The sequence below is a fragment of the Aphis gossypii genome, chromosome 2 (assembly GCF_020184175.1).
Source record: "Aphis gossypii isolate Hap1 chromosome 2, ASM2018417v2, whole genome shotgun sequence".
Lineage (NCBI taxonomy): Eukaryota > Metazoa > Arthropoda > Insecta > Hemiptera > Aphididae > Aphis > Aphis gossypii.
In genome coordinates, this window is record NC_065531.1 from 7,987,599 (window position 1) to 8,007,138 (window position 19,540).

The window sequence follows — 19,540 nt, forward strand, 5'->3', positions numbered from 1 at the left end:
CCATTATGTTAAAATTAAAGTTTTAGGTTTTGATGATTTTATGCGTTAATAATAATTATTAAAACTGTATACATGGTTTTAAATAAAAATAATCTAATATCGTATTATGATAATATTATAATAATACTGTAATGTTCTATTATGTATATTGTACAGGCTTACAAAATAATCCACGTGTTAATTAAAAAGTAGATTAACTTTTTTTAAATGAATTTAGCTATAATATTTTATCTGCGGTGTTTAACTTATGGAATTAAATGTATTACTTTAAACAATATTAATTTCTAACTAAATTATATAGTATTTTTTTATCAACTTAAATTGTATACATAATTTCATAATTTTTATTAATTTCCCATCTGTTTTGCATAGAATTATTATGACCTGTAGCTTTGTCGATGGTAGCGTAATTTTTCATGGTAATGACCTATTATACATATTATAAGAATTTATTTTTTTTGCTGTGTAAAATATTATGTAGTAGGTACGCACGTCATAATAATATTATAACGATATAAAAGTGTATGTGTGTATGATATAACGACTGCACAGATTCTTACGACCTCTACTGTTCACGAGCTAAAAGAAGATATGGTTTTTGACATCATTGTCACGTGTGGTCATCGAACGAAGCGCTAACTGCGAGCGACGTGCGCATAAACAATGCGGGTTTCTGTCGTCTCATTACCGGGCCTGTCGTTTTCGCCAACCCGTATGAACTGACGAAGCGTTTAAAAAGCGACAAAGATACGCGACGGAAGGAATGAAAAAAAAAACCGATAGTGTATGTGAGTGGAAAGAAAGAGTATATCGTATTATTTTATGTACAAAATATGTATCGAGAAAAAAATTGTAATCGATGGTCTTGTTAAGAACGCAAACAAGACAAGAACGGGGAAAAAAACCGTGTGCTAATCGAGTCAAGGTTGCTATAGGTATAAAAAACGCGGTTCACGCACGTCCCGTGAACACGACACATATGTTGTAGTTGCGGTGTGTTTGGATAAGAGAAGAGGTCGGAAAACCGAATTACACGCGCGAAATATGTCGTGAATAATGATCAGTTATGTGTGTGTATACGCGCGTAGAGTCGGGAAATTCATTTGGCAGAATGGCGAGTCATCTAGTTTGTATATTATAATAACGCGATGTTTTTATTACTATCATATTATCATAATTTTTTTCGCGGACTAAGGAGTATTCAGCAAAATATTAATTGTATTTTTTTCCCGACGATTATTGCACTCTATCGAAAAACGAACGCGTTTGTATACGAACCATAAATGTATATTGTGATTTGTGTGTAGGTACTATCCTGGGTGATTCGTCAAGTATATGTTCGCTTCCGTGTTATACTTTAATTATAAGCATTTATTTAAATTATGATTTTTACTATTTTTAAATGCATAATATATTCTTAAATAGTACAAGAAATCTAAATACTTGAAAATAAGGTCTTTAATGAGTATTGTCCTCCAGTGATCCGAACTTATTTTTTTTAAAACTTCTCCTTTATACTGTAAATTAATACACTGTACATCTTATAGGAAAAATATAGTACATTTGTAAAGGTTATTACCTCAAAAATTAATACTCGTATAGATTAAAATGCATAAATAAATATAATTTTGTATACCAGTCAATCGGTTTAAATAAAATAACAAATCTATGAATTTTATAATATATAATCTTTAAGTAAAAAAGGCCCAAAACTCTGCTTGATCGTTCTCTTTTATTTATACAAAGAAATTTATTGTATCGTTCAACATATATTAATATTATTATTTACACACACCCGTAGCTACACACATAATATATTATATGTTTATTGTTATATGCATTTATAATTTATATAGAATATGAGTGCATATCACCGAGTACACATATAAATATTATAGCTTTCGACTTTCTCTTCCGCTCAGGATTTGACGAACTAGTGCTGTCGGTGAAAACTGTTGCGATAATATTTTGCCGTTCATCGTCGCCTTAGGTCTGCATTATAAAATGATTTTATTAAATTTTCTCAAAAATAGCGTTATATTTATTGTGCCATAGTGTACTTACCGTTTTTGTTTTAGTGCTAGTTGCTTCCTACTATTGAAGTTTTCATGATATCATTCATAAGGTTATGGGTTACGAGAATGTCATTTGTTTTTTAATATAATGTATATACGATGCAAATAATATAACAATAATATACAATGTATGAGTATATTACTTTTACGTTCCTAGTGCTTTATTTAGTTATCCTACTGAAACTTATTGTACTTTCTCCGTTAAAAATTCTAATACTATAATCGTGCAATATTCCAAATCTGTTCACTATTTTAATCATAAATACTCTAAATATTTATATTTGTAAATACTTCTCTTGGACGTTTTACTTTAGAAACTTCTTACATGCGTGGTAAATATATCTAAAAACGTCGGCATAGGTAGTTATCGATATTATGTAAAACAACTGTCGCGAGTCACGCCGCAAACCAGTTTTGATTTTTTTAGAAATTGTTCGCCGGATTAAACTAAACCGGGTATTTCGTATTTTATACAACTCATGTGTATACCATAATACATATTTATCTCTAGGAAGTTGATCAATCACACGGGGTTCCAATGAAATTTAGGATTAAATTAGTGTCTATAAGAAGATCGTAAATTCTGGATTTATCTAGTAAAACCAAAATATTGTTTCACTAAATTGTAAACCAAAAATTAGCTGCCATATAATATATAAATGTAATGTATAATATATGTTTAAATGGTTTTAAACTTCGAATGATATTGTTTTAATCGTCCAGTCACTATATATGATTAAAAATCTGAAATCAAATTATTACGATTATTTTATGAAAATAAACTGTTATTTCGAGGATAATACGGTGCCATTATCGTCACATCATAATGGTATAGACATTTTACCTTCGGCCGACACCCACTATACGCACTCACCCACAATAATATGTTCACTAGGGACCACATTAATTATAACATCTAGTGGCCGTTTCACGTTTGATCGATTGTGTTGCGTGTATTGTACCGTAAAATTTTAGTCTTTTGGAGCTGAATCTTACACAATAAACGTCGTTGTGTGGGGATAAGACAACATTAACAGCCGAGATATTTAAATCTAAACATTTTAGGTTGATACCTATGTAGAAAAATATCAATATTGTACTTCGTTATAAATAAGTTGATCATTATTTTTAATTATCATAACCGAGTCACACTTAGTGATTTCGTAACTTTCAAATATTTTCAATAATAATCAAACATTTTGTTAAAAATGTATCCTATTATTCCGTTGTGTTTTACTTTAAGTATAATGTGTATTCAACTACACGTGCTTGTCAACTCAAATATACAACTAAGGGGGTTTATTTTTTCTTTATTTGAATTTAATATAAATTATTAAACTAAAAAATAATTAACTTATTAGTTACCTACTGCAATTTTATAATTTTATACTTATTATTATTTTCAAATAAATTGAAAAAAAAACAGATATTATAATGGATACTAAGTTGAAATTAAAAAGTTAAAATAAAAATTAACTTGTTGATTTAGATTTACATTTTTGAGTAGTTAATAATAATATCCACATTTGACAATTTGTGTCGTCACATATTATATAATATATTATAGATGTAATATTGTTAAAAATGTTTTTTTGTTGTTTACACGTATATGAATCGAAATGTTAGGTATAAGTGTAAGAGAAAAAACGTAATTTTACGAAAAATAGTTACTTGTAAAAGATTTGTCGATTCGTTTGCACGCTTGCCTGTACTACGTTGCCGCAGACCAAGGAGGACTTTTACGACCATTTATTATATGGGTGTAATAATATTATAATAATATTATATGACGGAGCGTGTGGTTACAACAGCCCACGACGACTGAACATAGTCTAAAAATATTTATTGCGGCATTTTGTCATTATTCTATTCTGTCCGGGAAGTTGCAAAACCTCTAAAACACGCTGGTTTCCCGACATTGACATATTATTTTGGTGCTGCCCACACAGAAAATTTCCGAATTCAAGGTTTTATATGTGTGTGGTTTTCTGCACATGTGGAGAGTCAAAACTTTGCATAGGACACTTATATAAATACCTCGATATGTTTCCGTTCGTTTAACACGTCGACCACCTTTTATTATAGCATATTATATCAAAGCTGTGGGTAGTTGTTTTTCGGGGTCTCAAACGAATGCAATGTTTATACTAGTCCACTCAGGCTCTCAAAGTCTGACACTCGCAATGCCATACCGGGATTATTATTTTTGTTTTGTAAAGTAATGTGTGCTTTGGCTTCGGGAGTGCGTTCACCTGGCTGCGGAAAATCGCGTAGGATCAAATATGATGAGGATGCACGTTAATAAACCGTAATATAATAATACTAATCCAACAACGAATGTTAATACTGGTGGGCGACGACGACGGGTCATCCAAGTCCGATTCTGTACGAAACGCGCCTATATTATATTATAATAACGGTATATTCAAATATTATAATATATTATCTCGTCGAACACCAAACATGCCAGGCGCCAACAGAGACCTGATGTGTAGTTACATAATATACAAAAAATACTGCACAATAATAATAATAATGCGCAAATCAAAATATCTCGAAATACAATTATAACATTATTATCCCGCGGACGAAATTATTGTCGTTCAAACGGCAAAGCAATATAATATTATAATATAGACACTCGTATACCAGGTTTTTGTTATTTAATATACGCGCACCACGTTATAATATTATTTAAAATATTATCGTCGTGACAACGGTTTTTACGACTCCGAAGAGTTGTCCGGCGGTGGTCGTGTTCGATTCGAAAAATATCCGACAACAATCGAACAATGCCCGATGCAGCGCAGAATATAATAATATAATATCGTGTCTTTGTCGCCGGTTTTCCGAAAAAACGACCGCGTAAAAATGCATTATGCATTCGAGAAATGTTCGACGCCCGACCGCCGTACGATTCCACCGTCGTCCGGCCCACTTATGGCGTATACATAATTTTATAATATACGATATAGGTACCTACGTGTATATTATACACGATGTGCTGTAATTCGTCCCACGCCGATCGTCGTCGTCGTTGTCGTCCTACACTTGCGCGTTCTATAAATGGTAACCCTCGTAGTCTACTCTCCTCTTCCCGGCATGTCTCTCTCCATCAGTAGTTGAGTACGAACAAAATTTTTCCAAACCGTTAATTCGCCATTTGACAGTGGCGCACGTGTAATGTCTCGGAAATAAATAGTTAAAAAAAAAAAACGACGCACACATTCGCGGTGTACATGTAATAATATAATGGACGCTTATCTATATATCGCGTGTGATATTTTTTTCCGATTAAAATAAAAATACGTCTCGTATATAATATTATAAAAGCCATTGGTCACGGACGCGCGAGTGTCGTCAGTGATTAGCAAAGCAATTATGTATTTATTCTATTATACACTTCTTTTTTTTTCCTTAACGCGGCATTCAGGAACCATACATCATTCATATCATCGACATTATGGTAGTCGGCTAGTATACTTGGCCAAGGATTTTCCGACAAATCTCACTGCAATAGTACCTCTAATTTATAATGACTTAATCTAGAAACACTATATATACGCGTGGTGTACGGTTTAGTTGTGATAGACTAGAACAATAATTTTTTGGTCAGATATTGGCACGCGAAGAGCATATAGTTTGTCCGTTCATTTGTTTTTTACGACCATCATATACGGTAAAAAATGTGGATTGTTCACCACCGTGTATAATAATATTATAAAATATAAACGACGTCCACGACTAGCATGTTAATTGTAACGTAGTACCGTGCCAATCATCTTCTACATATTATCTACCGTCTGCCCGCCTATACCAACGTATACACGTAGTTTATTATATTATACACAGTATGCCTATAGTGTCTATACGTGTAGGTATACGAACAACGCTATATTATTATAATATACAATTATTGTTATATTTATGTACCTACGACAAGTTGGCAACAGACCTATAACCGTATGGGAAACTTTCGTTGTGAAACACGAACACGCGCGACGGGTGTGGCGGGAAAGCGAAATATATGCACTTGCAATATCATACTCACAATACCCATACACATACAATACACATAAACATGTATAGAGGGCTTATATTATACACACACACTTGTCAACAGAATACGTCAAAAATGAACGCACACGGTACACACATACACTCGCACTTAAACGTATTATATATAATGGCCATTGTTCCGATGTGAACCGCGGGGCGATTTTGTCCCGTGTCGCGACTGTCACATGTGCGTGCTTGGTACATTATATTATACAGGATGATTCACCAAATTTGAACGAGTTGTTTGAGTTATTAAAATGTGTATTATAAATTATGTAGTCGTTGTTATTGTTTTTGTTGCATGAGTTCTTATACTCATGAGCTGGTTGCGTGCATCTCATGGGAGTAATATTGTGCAGCATTATTGCTACAGTTGTTGTATATTATGTTTTAAGCATATTTGTGGCTAGATGGAAAAACACATGGGAACGGGGCCCCCCTTTTCAAGTATCGAACCGATTTCGACGCAATCTTTTCAATCGAAAAAATTATGCATCGTTTCGAAAGTCAGATGGTGGTCATAGCGGTGGTAGTGGTGGTAGACAGGCCGAAATGCGAGAAGATAATGGTGAATATTATACTCTTCTTCCTATAATATAATTCTATATATATATATAGTCACTGACAACCTATAAAACAATGGTTACAGTTTATTACGGAACTCGTAATATATATATATAACGAGCTTATGGCCAATGTAATATAATATACTAATATATGCAAATTTTGACCATAAAAGAAAAAAACATTGAACAATTAAACAATAAAAGTATATTAGTCAAGAATTAAAAAAAAAATAAAATACAAATTTTATATTTGTGAGTGTGCGATCCTTCAAATTGGCCAACTTCATAATGCAATAAAATTGTTAGTCTTAGGTAGTTGTATGTTGTGCTACAGTAAGAGCGGATAAATTAAGCTTACTAAGCAACGGGTCATTGGGATATAGTCGTGAAGTGGATAAATAATGAGGGTTTGATTATTTTTCTTTTGGTTTTACTGTTACTAAAATGGTATTTTCAATATTTAGTGACTCGTTTGAGTTACTGGGTACATCTGGTTTACTGTAATATTATTTACAATTAATTCCTTATAAATATTTTTTTTTTTTTGGTAGACAAGTATGTAACATGTAACCTATATAACCGCCTAACCTTCTGCAGTGCACTACGCTTTAGCTAGCTGCTAGGTGCGTCGCTGCGTAGAGACCTTCGTGGACAGTGCGGCGAATAGAACTAGAAAATAAATAACCGTCTCTATATATACTGTAATATAGGAATATATAATAATAATATAATTATTTTAGCGTTCAGCAATTGGGAGTGAGGCCGCATGTTTTCTTCACACGAACCGAATTATAATCACGATCTCGGGCGCACGCGGCTGGGAAAAAATTAAGGAAAAAAATTGTGAACGAAATATGTTTTTCTTAGCTGTATTGCGTAATGCGGTCAAGCAACTAGAATATACTTTATATGCTCATAGACTGGCTTTGTTAATTAATATCTAGTCTATGATAGAGAAATTTGATGGTAGTAAAAACTATATCAATATTATTATGACATTTATGTATAACTACGTTTGTGTATCGGTCACTCAGTCATTTAATCGTGCGTTTAATTTAGACTTGCGACACATAGTGTTAGTAATTTAAAAAAGGCTACGATTTAAATGCCAATTTAACCTACGAAATTTTCAATTAGCATAGATGATATAGTATTATAATATAATACACAGTTTTATTATAGTTATACAGTTAACGTGTGTTTTTTTCAAATCAACTCAAAAGATAACTAAATGTGAATAATAAGAAGTCCTTCAAAAATTATAAATCTGAAAGTAGTTTCCGTTGTGGTCTCTGTTTCAATTTCGGACGAACTTTCGTAGGAATATATGATGTTATATGACTGTATATGTATATAATATGGTGCTCTATATCATAATATATATTATTATTATGATCATTTCGTATAAGTATATCGTCAGATTCTATTTTTGTGGTATACTGGACGGAAATAATAATTGGGGAAACTTTGGCAAAATATACACTTAATACCATAATGATATTGCCTCCGCATAGACGAGTGAACAATTTCTTGTGCGGTGATCAACGGCACGTAACGACAATAATTATAACCGTGTGTTTATTCGTTTTCACACTTTCGCTGTCTGTTTTCGGTAACACACACACAGACACACACGTACGAGCAAGCGAGATCCCGGGAACGTAAGATTATTATTCTTATTTTATTGTTGAATAAAAATCTTAAATCGTCCTTTACGCGACAAAAAAACGTGACCTTTTTCTCGGATGTACTCGTGCCGCATTACTGTATGTATATATATTACTACAATCGTCGCGACACTATAATACGTCTTAAACTCTTAAACACACACGCAGCGATGGAGAGCGCGGTCTTTGAGAATAATATAATTGCCATGCCCGTGTAAATGACACGAGTACCTATATTATATACGTAGGTATTACATGTAGAAACGTTCTGCAGTGTTCTCGCGTAATTATTATATATACACGATTCAACGAGGGTCTATGTAGATCTATATATTATTATCTATAGTACATATTATAATGGGCCTTGGACTCGTTAATATCGTGTATATTCCCGGTCGATATATTGTTGCAGTATACAATCGACGCGATTGTCGACCGATCGGTGTGTATAATAATATTATAGCGAATAATATTGATCGGCTTTGTGGGTATATACTTCGTGTATATATAGGAAAATCAAACACACGACGTTTCTCGGAGATTATATTATAATATATATATCGTACGTGAGATCCAATCGAACTATGCGCGGTCTATACTCAGATCGCTTTTACGCGTGTCTCCCGCCCCCTACAAGGTGCGCATTAATTATATAATATTATATACATAGATATTGGCTCGCTTTTGTCGAAAAATAAACGCCCAAGCGATATTATATTATTATTACGATGCCATTGTTAATCCCACACACAGCCACGCGTATTTACGCAATATATACCTAGCCGTTCATCGATCGAGAAAGTACATATTATTATAATATTATTATTGTTGTTGTTGTTGTTGTTAATATTGTATATTATTATACATACGATCGCTAACCGATACAATTCGTTTTGTGTTACAGTTGTCCGTCGTTAGCAGTGCCCAACGATATGATATCCAGGCGTCGAATATTGTCCAGGTCTAGGGACGACTTGAACTTGGACTCGGGAGTAGGATTCCCCGTTCAAGTTGAAGAAGAAGAAGACGTGTGGTACAACAAGGACAAGCTGTACAAGGTACGTTTATCATATTGTTATCGTTCAGGTTACCTGCATGTGTATATAAACGATTTTAGGCAGCACAAGTAGTCGTAAAATAGTAATCGGACGTTGTAATATAATAATAATATAGCATAATATAGTCTCCCCACTGACCTCGCGACTATCGACACCACTTGGCTAGAAATATGTTTCGCTTTTTAAAATCAAATCATCGTTTTTATTATCACTATTAGGTATATTAATATTTTCACGTAGCCCTCCTTTCACTTTTTGCGCCCATCTCAGACAGATCCGATGTCGTGTATAATACAATACGAATATGATGCATACACATCGTTTACATGTGAAACGCGAGCGACAACGCAATAGCGGGATATAATAATACTATATATATGTATATAATATAGATTCTACGAGATTCGTTCCGCGAGCGCCTCTCGCGCGTAGGAGGACGTGCCAACGACGACCTTGTCCGGTCGATTCCGTCGAAAACGACCGTTTTATTAAAATTTCATGACCTGGAAATGTTAAGTTTCTCGGTGGCATTCTATAATAGTGCATATTTATATATTTAGTATTGAAATAATAATGTATATATGTATTGCGTATATAAAAATTCTTCCCAGACCGTGATTCACAATTTTCAATTTATCCTTTATAATAAACTTATAAAGAATCCAAAACGATCTGCACATTAGCCCTTTAGTAGATTTATTTTTGTTACGACGGCATATAATATATACCTACTCTTATTATATTTTAAAACAACATTTTTAAAACTTTATGGCGTTTAAAAGTCAGAGGTGATACATTTTTTTTAACGAATCAATTTTGTCGGTTAGTTAAATATTCTGCATTGTTTGAAGCAACATAATAATACCTATCATGAGGGAGTTCGGGGTTTTGGGGCGTACATGTACATTTTCCGCATATCCCACGCATATACCTCGTGGTGTTTTCCGCTTACATGTCATGACGTGTTATACCGATAGGGCGATACGTCAACTTTAATAAACAGTTTCGTTTTGAAACGCCCATTCACAAGTCACAACCCGCGAGCACCTGCCATTGTAATTTGCTCGATGTCCTTGGAGGGCGACGACGAATGTGGTCGACCAAGATTTGAAAACGAAATAGGAACTCATTTTTTAAACCGAACGTCACGGGACGAAGAGGTCACCACACCCGCATATTATTGTGTTGCCTCCATCTTACGAATGCATAACATAGACAATTTTAGCAAAGAGTTAAGTAAAATCAATTATGTGTTTTTGACTTTAATATTAGAATAATTAAGTCTATTATCAAACTTAAAATTAAGAACATTATCTAGGGGTTTTATTAGTATCTTAATACTAAAGTTAACGTTTATGTTACATCAATTCAATGTAAAATTAAAAATAACAACACAAAATTAATAAAAGTATTATTTTTACTGCCCTTCTCCTGATACGTTTTAACTTAACCCGACTTGCGTGTTTATTTCATTAATATTATATTGTAATATTATCATGTAATTTCACAATAATAATTGTTTTTATCAAACACATTCGGTATAGTACAGCACAAACATATAATGTTAATGAGCGTCCCGGAGTTTGCCATTACAACTTTCGAGTTCAACGGTCATCACTCATCACCATCATTGAATTATTCTCGCGACACTTAAAAAAACATCAACATTCTTCATATAATTAAGTATTTATAATTGCGTGCGTTCACTATTTATTTCGTCGTTGATAAACAACAAATACAAACACGTCTGTTTTCTCTTATATTATTATTATTATTATAATATATACAAACGAACGAATGCATTCGTTAGGTTTTCAATCGAAATGACGTCGTTGTCCCGAATAATTACGTTTTCATAAAATAACAGTGTCTATATGTAAACATGAATGCTACCAACTGGTGGGTAATAAACTCACGTAGACTACTGTTGGAGATGAGTTCTTAGCAATATTTTTTACGCCAAACGCGTTCTTCATAATATCATAAATATTGTAATAATATAACAATAACGGATACAATGCGGTCACGGTTTGTCGAACGACGTTAATCGTGTTGTTTGTACATCGTATCGATCGCGGTTGTCAAAAAAAAAAAAAGTAAAAACAGATAAAAAATAGATTTTTGCTCTAATATATCAACTGATCCACTCGTATATCTGAGTAGTTATTATATAATATTTACTTTACATAGTTATCTGTATTTTGAAATACATAGTACATTAGTACGTTTTAGTATACCTACCATTCGTTCTTCGTAATAGTTCAGTGTTTTAATAACCGGTGCTGATATTCAACTACGGGCTGGTGTTATTATTATATCAGGCAACAGGTGTTAAAATTGAGACGTTCTTATATTGGAATCTTAACCATTTATTATTATGTATAAGAACAATTTCAAGCATCTTATAATAGGCTTTCTCTATACATAGACGTTTTGAATATAAATTAACAAGTCTTCTTCTTGTAAACTATATACTAACACCTCGCCGATCTTTCTCACGACCACAAAACACTATACGTACCTATCGACAGCCGTCCTGTTACAATATATATATATATATATATATATATAATAAATATTATAAGTAGTTGTTGGTATTAAAGAATAGGTATACAGGTAAGTCTAATAATAATAATAACTCATCGAACTGCTGCAAGCTGCACTATAATATGATAATCACCATCGTAACGTTTATTGAAAAATGTATATTACACAGTGAGCTCGTACCTACCTATTTAATATAGTCATCGTGTAAACGGTTTATACATAATATTATTATAGTAGTCCAAGTATGATATATATAATATCATATTATAATTTCTATTATATAACTCGAACTCGGTTTATGAATTTTTTTCGCTTACTGTCCCTCTGCCTGCTGTAGGTACTGTATATTATGTGCGTACGGTTTTTTCTTTCATAAAACCGTTTAGAATAATAATGAAAAGAAGAAAAAAACACCGTACGCCGCTGCCGATGTTCGTCAATAATGTATACGCGTATATACCATTGTTCTCGGTACAACAATAAATATATTATTGTCTTTGCGACGATCACGGTGAACTCGACGTATATGGAGCTTTGGTATATTATTGTTGTGCGTGTAGTATTTTTATAATTTATTACAGTATACCGACGGCGTTTCGACATGAAAAACTCGTACTACGTGTATATATAGATACGAGCCGCGCGTGCGGGAGAGCGAATTTTATTTCCGACGTCTATGCCGTCCCCGCTTGTTGTTCCGGTCCGGAAGAACGCGCGCGCGCCGCAAACGAACGGACGTCATCGCGTCATTGATAGGAGGAGAGTTCGGAGTGATCCACAGGGGGGAGGGAATCTCACCCGAACGGCAGCAGCCGGACCACCGACCTTGGCACGGCGGAGGCCGAGGAAACGCGCTCAGCGGGTGAAAGTACTTTCACCACCGCGATGTTACACCGATCCGCACAATTAACTGCCGTGCTATGCTCTCTAGAACGTTCTAACGAGAGTGGATACGGCTCACACATCACACATGTACTCCTGCTAAAGACTCACATTCGAGACCTATTTGAGCAGTGCTTTTCATAAACTTCGCAGGACCTCATTTCATAAGTCATTTTCGGGACTTTTTATTATTTATATTATACGCTCTCGTTTCATGGGGTGCGTAGTTTTCTTTCCTAGAAGTTCTAATCCAATCCCACTGCTAAATTTGCTGAGCCACAACCACCGCTGTCGCCGCCGACGGGGCTTACAGATTAGCTCCCGAAATCCGCCCACAAGTTTATCATGACACAGCACGTACGTGTAGTACATTATAATATGGAGCGAGGTCTCGTCCAGCACGAAATTCCGCGCGATTGTTTCCATTTCTATATGTCGGTACGAGCGAGAGTACCCATTAAAATGTCGACATAAATCCTTCGACATTTTTCTCGCCCGCACGTTTAACCCGCGGGTACTTTCACGTTTTTCGCCGGTATCGCGCTTAGTTTTTTTAACACCTTTTTCCCGCTTACTATAATTTTTATTTTTATGATTTTTCGGGTGGAAATGTATGTCCGTCTACACTGTAGATTACAGTTCTGCAACTGTAAACTGTTCGAGTCAAATTGGCGTGCTGTAATAATGACAACAATAACAAGTAAATAATAATATATGAAAAATATTAAGCAGTATGTGGTATGTATACTAATAAAAAAAATTCCACGTGGAAGAAGCTGCGGTTACGGTTTTGATTATCGGGCACGTTGCGAAACCCCCACAATGTCAGGGGTGTCGAAAAACATATCATGTGTACACGCGAGACCGCGAAGTTGAATGGACAGTACGAGTTATGATGTTATTGTTTTATTGTACATATAGTATTATATATCCTTTGCGTGAACACCGGCCTTGAGAGGAGGAGGTGCAACGGAGGTGGCAATAATAAAAAATAATCTCTTAAGGCCGCCGACGCCATGTACCGTAATAATATAATATTGTTATTATCATTGTTATCTCGCGCATAAAATACAATTATATTATAAGACCCGTGTTTATAGATTATAACATATACATAGAGGCAGCATCGTGGAAATTCGATATTCGCGCACACATATCATACAATTTAAGCTGTTTTCATTCAAATAAAATAACAAAAAAATAAACAAATATGAAAACAATAACACAAACTTCAGCAAACACCTCGTACTATATAATATATTTACGCCTATATAATATCATGACGCGTACATGACGTACATTATACATATAGGACGGAATTATAAAGTAGGTAAACACATTATAAACGGACCAATCTTTTCACTTGGCGATTTTTAGTCCAAGGCGACCACTGTCGCTCACATGAGTAGCGTGTTCAGTAACGTTTTATATGTTGTTGTTATATAATTTATTATGAAGCTGATATTAATACATAATGTATGCACGTATTTCTATAATATATACATATGCACCTATATATATTATACTGGGTGTTTATCTGGCTGGTTTACGACTAAATCACGTTTAAGTATGTCACATCTTTCGGATACACTCTGAATATAATAAGATTCCCTCGATATTAAATGGATATTATTATTATACTCATGGCCGGAGCTAAACTTCTTGTTCTGTAGTAGGCGCTCGCTGATGTATTTTTATGGCCCCGTTATTTACATTTATAACAACTATATTCAATTATCACAACTATCACAAAATATCGCAAACCTAACATTTTGCGACTGAAAACGACCCCGGTCGGATTGACGATATTTCGCAAGTCGGTACATTGGTTTTATACGTACGGCGTCTTTGCCCAAACGTATTATTATTATTATTGCACTTTACATATTACACGCGAAAAAAATTAAACAAACTGGTTTCGAGAGCATCTGCCCTTTCCGTACGTTACGCATATATACGTTTATTTTTGTCTTCTGCCATTTTTCGAATACATAATATTATAATATTACTTTTATACATTTATTCATATAGTATGCATATACATACTTGGAATGCGTTAAATTATGCAATCTTGAAAAACCCAAGTATGAAGTATAATATTGAAGATATAATACAAAACTCGTTTTGTCTCCCAATAGTGGTAATCAATGATTTCGTCGTCGAATTTTATTGCGCGGAATTTTATCAGATTCAGACCGAATCGTACTTTTTTGGCTCGGTCCGAGTATAATACCTATCTACCTATGCATATTATTATAATAATTATCATCTCTCGAATTTTTCGCAATTTCTTTGTCGTTTCGGAATGTTCGTGTTTTTTCCTGACTGCGATTCGATCGATTTCGCGCTTCAGCAACAGTAACTACGATCCAGCTGGGCAATGGGCATTGGGCAGTATACTTGTGTATACGAGAAACTTACAATATTTTTTCCGGAAACAAAAAAAATATAACATTAAACAGGCGTTTCGAATCGACGAATGATGATAATATCAAAACGCGGTACAATTTCAATGACATCCAAGTGAAATTCCTCTCGCTGCACGGGAATGAAAGCAATATTGCGAGTGTATTTAAATGCAAAATTTATCTGCAACGACGGTGGACGTTTATAAAATATACCTTTTAACAATGATTTATTGTAAAGAAATGTATATTTTATATAATTATAGCGTGTCGTAAGTGATACAACTATCAAAACCGCGTCAAATTCAAGGCGTATGATTTTGATGATGTACTTATATATATAATTATATTATACTAGAATACGTGAAACGCGCGCGTGTTCCAGTTCGGCTTTTGATTGTTATTCATCTGTTATAATTTTCATTGCGCCGTAAAGATGCATAATATTATACCCGATGTGGTGCAGCTTAATAAACGCGTTGCTCTGACTAACTTAATTACGAAACACTATTATACCGCCCACTAAACATCTTGATGACGATTGAAGTGGCCGCTTTCAAACGTAAAAAAAATATGTCCATTATATTTTATATAAAAATAAAATAAAAACTAACCAAAATCGTGTTTGCACAACAGAACGCTAAGATTTTACGATGTAAATGAAAAGGAAACGAGATTATCCAACCGAGAAAGAAGAAGGTCATCATCTCATCTTCTATATATATAACACAGATTGCTATACACACTCACATTATAGTTATTATAATATTATTTCTATAAACGCGATGTGATTTTATTTTTTACTAGATATAATATAATGTTACCAACAACCCAAACTCCAACTGCATTTTTCTTCGGAAAATCATCATCCAGAAGTTATCACGAGAATTAGCTACTTTTCGACCCATTCGTCGTTACCTGCAGCATGCATAACACTCGTGTACGTTATAATATATGTATTACATTATATATTTTTGTCTCGTAAAATAAATGCGTTTTTTTCGATCCTACATCTATGCTACGGTTTGTTGTCTCACTCAGCGGATGAATATATTATAAAATACGAATAATCTGAATATCTATTATTATAACTATATCATATTTGAATGATTTAATAAAAAAAAATACACATCAACCATGCATCGGAGCATATAATATACAATCAACGTAAAATCTATCTACTACCTGTTTTATAGGAACGAACGTATGTATATATTAGTACTACGACGAATTGTGACTGTCATCGTAAAACAGTGGTGAACGCGTATTTATATATGTATAGTGTGTAGCTCGTTTCGATTCTCTCCAGGAGAAATGAGAAAAGTTAGTCAGATATCAAAATCGTTGATTGAGTTCAAAATGTTCGCACCAGTATATAGTTAAACGTATACATATATATGTATGTATATATATATATATATTATACTATACACCTGTATAATTTTTTTAACCGAACGATGTTTTCAGCTCACGTGTTTGCCGTTTCCATATAATAATATTGCATGCAATACCGGGGATTAATGATCTTTTCAATTAATTATTGTTTTCCAAAACTTTCACAGTCCGACGCTTGATTTGTTGTCACTATCATTGTTATTGCAGTGCGAGAGTACGGTCGTTAATTCTCAGTCATTCAGCTATCTTCACGTTAACTGGGAAATTATAATATTAAATTACTTAGATACGACCTAGTGACAATAATATGATATTATCGTCGTGCACAATAATACCGTAGCGAAAAAAGCACATTATTGTTTGTTTACCTTAACCCTGGACCCATATAATGGCGGTCGTTCTCAGTTTTTTTTTGACCGAATTACATATATATTCTGGCCGCCGACATCGATGGTTATAATAGTATTATCGTCACGAAGGGCCTCAAACCAAACGCGCGCGCGCGCGCGTAATACGTTATACAAACATAATAACATATTACATATTATATAGGTGCGCGTGAATAAGGCCATTTTCCTATTTACATAATATTAATATTATACTATTATATAGGACGCGTGGGCGTCGAAATTAGATCGTGTCCGGCATTGCTTTGCATACTCGTGTTACACACACATACTATCAGTCATCACCCGATTACCGTGAACTTGTGAACTTATGTTTAATATGGGGTAATAGGTATCTAAGGGTGTAACATATTATATTATAGGGTTCAAGGGTCAGTCACTAAAGTCACACATTTGCCCTCAGACGAAATTTTATCTGGCCTGCAGACAAGAAATTTATAATATTTTAAATCACTATTATTTATAGTGAATTTAACAATGTTTTCTTTGTGTATAAAGTTTTTTATTTTACCCTCAAGTTTTTAATTTTTCATATGGTTAAGTGGGAGGAGGGGAACTTCACAGACGTCAATGATATATTAAACATTACAATATTCTATTCTAACATCGCATACTCGCGCATACCTATCCATATAGTATCTACGTGCACGTGTGCGTTCAAGTGCGCGTGTACCAGTGCGTGCCATTATGGGCGTTTACGACCTCTGTCGCCGAAATGCAAATAACCGACGCCAACGACGCCCTCGCAACGACACCGCTGCGCTGCACATTATAATAATAATTTAATATACAAGTGTTTGCTATTTTTTTTCTATTATCATCGTAGTCGATCGTGTAGTCGGATTTATTGTTGCAGGGTGATAATAATATTATTCTTATAAAATAATAAAAAAATATAAAATGCGCTCATGTAGGTACGCTGAATCAATCTGAATAGTATATGTGTGTGTGTGTGTGTGTGTGTGTGTGTGTGTGTGTGTATTATAATAATATGTTTTATTATACTATAATACATAGGTACTTGACCGCATCACACACACATGCAAAGTGTTTTTTTGCATTATTATCTCACCAAGAAATACATAATATATACATATGACCATTCGTATTGTTTAAGTATCTACTATATACATTTAGGATGGACTGTGATCTACGCACACAAAAACAACAATAAGAATGTCGCCGCAGTGCGATATTTATTTATTAAACCCATTCGAGTTATATCTTATATTATTGTACGGTTATATGCGCTTTTTTGAAGCCTCGTACGAGCCATGTACCTTTATATAATAAATATAGGTACCTGCATTATATTATTATTATTATTCCATTTTATTTATTTATTTTCGTATTATTCTTTTCTCGCTTATTTTCTTCCGTTGAATATCTGCTTTTCGCATTGCGTGTGTCTCGCGTGGGCGGAATGTCACCATCACCACCACCGGTTATGTACCTATATATAAATACATTACACACACACACATGCGTACGGACCTACAATGTATAGTAGTGCACCGCCGGCGGCGATGTTGAACTTTAACTTCTACTTTTTTCTTTACTTTTTCTTCTTTTTTTTATTTCGTTGCCCTCCGTTGTTTATATATATTATGTGTGTGTTATTTGTCTTCGCGCCGCTGTTACTACGAGATTTAGCCCGAGACGGACTGACCTTCGGGTTCAACGCACCCCGTGCCGCATATAAGAGATTAAATGTCGCGTCGTCGACTACGGTATAATAATAACGATGTGTATATAAAGTAAAAAATAAAAAAAAAAAACAAAATAAAGCCGTACGATAATAATGTAAATCCGTGCGCCATTATAATAATACGATTGTCGGAGTTGTCGTCGTCGTCGTTGTTTGGGCTTTGCATCCCGAATATTGTCAAACTGGTTCACGTAAGTGCCACCGACAAACCTGAACGCGTTGCATGAACAAGTATACCTATATTACTATGTGTATTATTGTGGTACCCTACGACATTATTGTTGCCTTTAGTCGAATAACCGTTTTTTGGCCCATTATTCAATAACGCGATGTTGTCCAAGGAGGGCCGAACACGAAATTTGTTCGATTGTCGTTTGTTTTTATTCTCGTCCCGTTGGGACGATTACAATGAACTAACAAATACGCTAAGGTGACAGTTCACACGACACCGGCAATTGTATTGTTGTCATGTACAGTTAGATGTGTATGTAACAATCTACCAATAACCAAATGTTTATGTAGGTACAATGTAGTGCAATGATTAAATTTTTTTTTGCGTGAAACCGCTATCTCTATACACATAATAGGTATGCTTACAATTTATATAGCGAGATGCGTTTGAAAGCAACGCCGGGGTGATTCGAATTGAATATGAAATCATAAATCGTTACACCGTATGTTATGAACGGGAAATTAATGTGGTTAGATCAAATAAGCATACAAATATTATATTATACAATAAATATCGGAGCAGTGGTCATCGAATAAAAA

General features: G+C 34.1%; 1 protein-coding gene across 3 annotated transcripts in view; it reads left to right on the forward strand.

Moving 5' to 3' along the window:
• LOC114124925 (uncharacterized) overlaps positions 1 to 19,540 on the forward strand; it is a 140,076-nt gene that overhangs the window by 59,444 nt on the left and 61,092 nt on the right. For all 3 annotated transcript variants that reach the window (XM_050202186.1, XM_050202187.1, XM_050202188.1), the window contains exon 2: positions 9,272 to 9,425. In XM_050202186.1, coding sequence (XP_050058143.1) covers positions 9,272 to 9,425 — 154 coding nt within the window. The remainder of the gene's footprint in view (positions 1 to 9,271; positions 9,426 to 19,540) is intronic.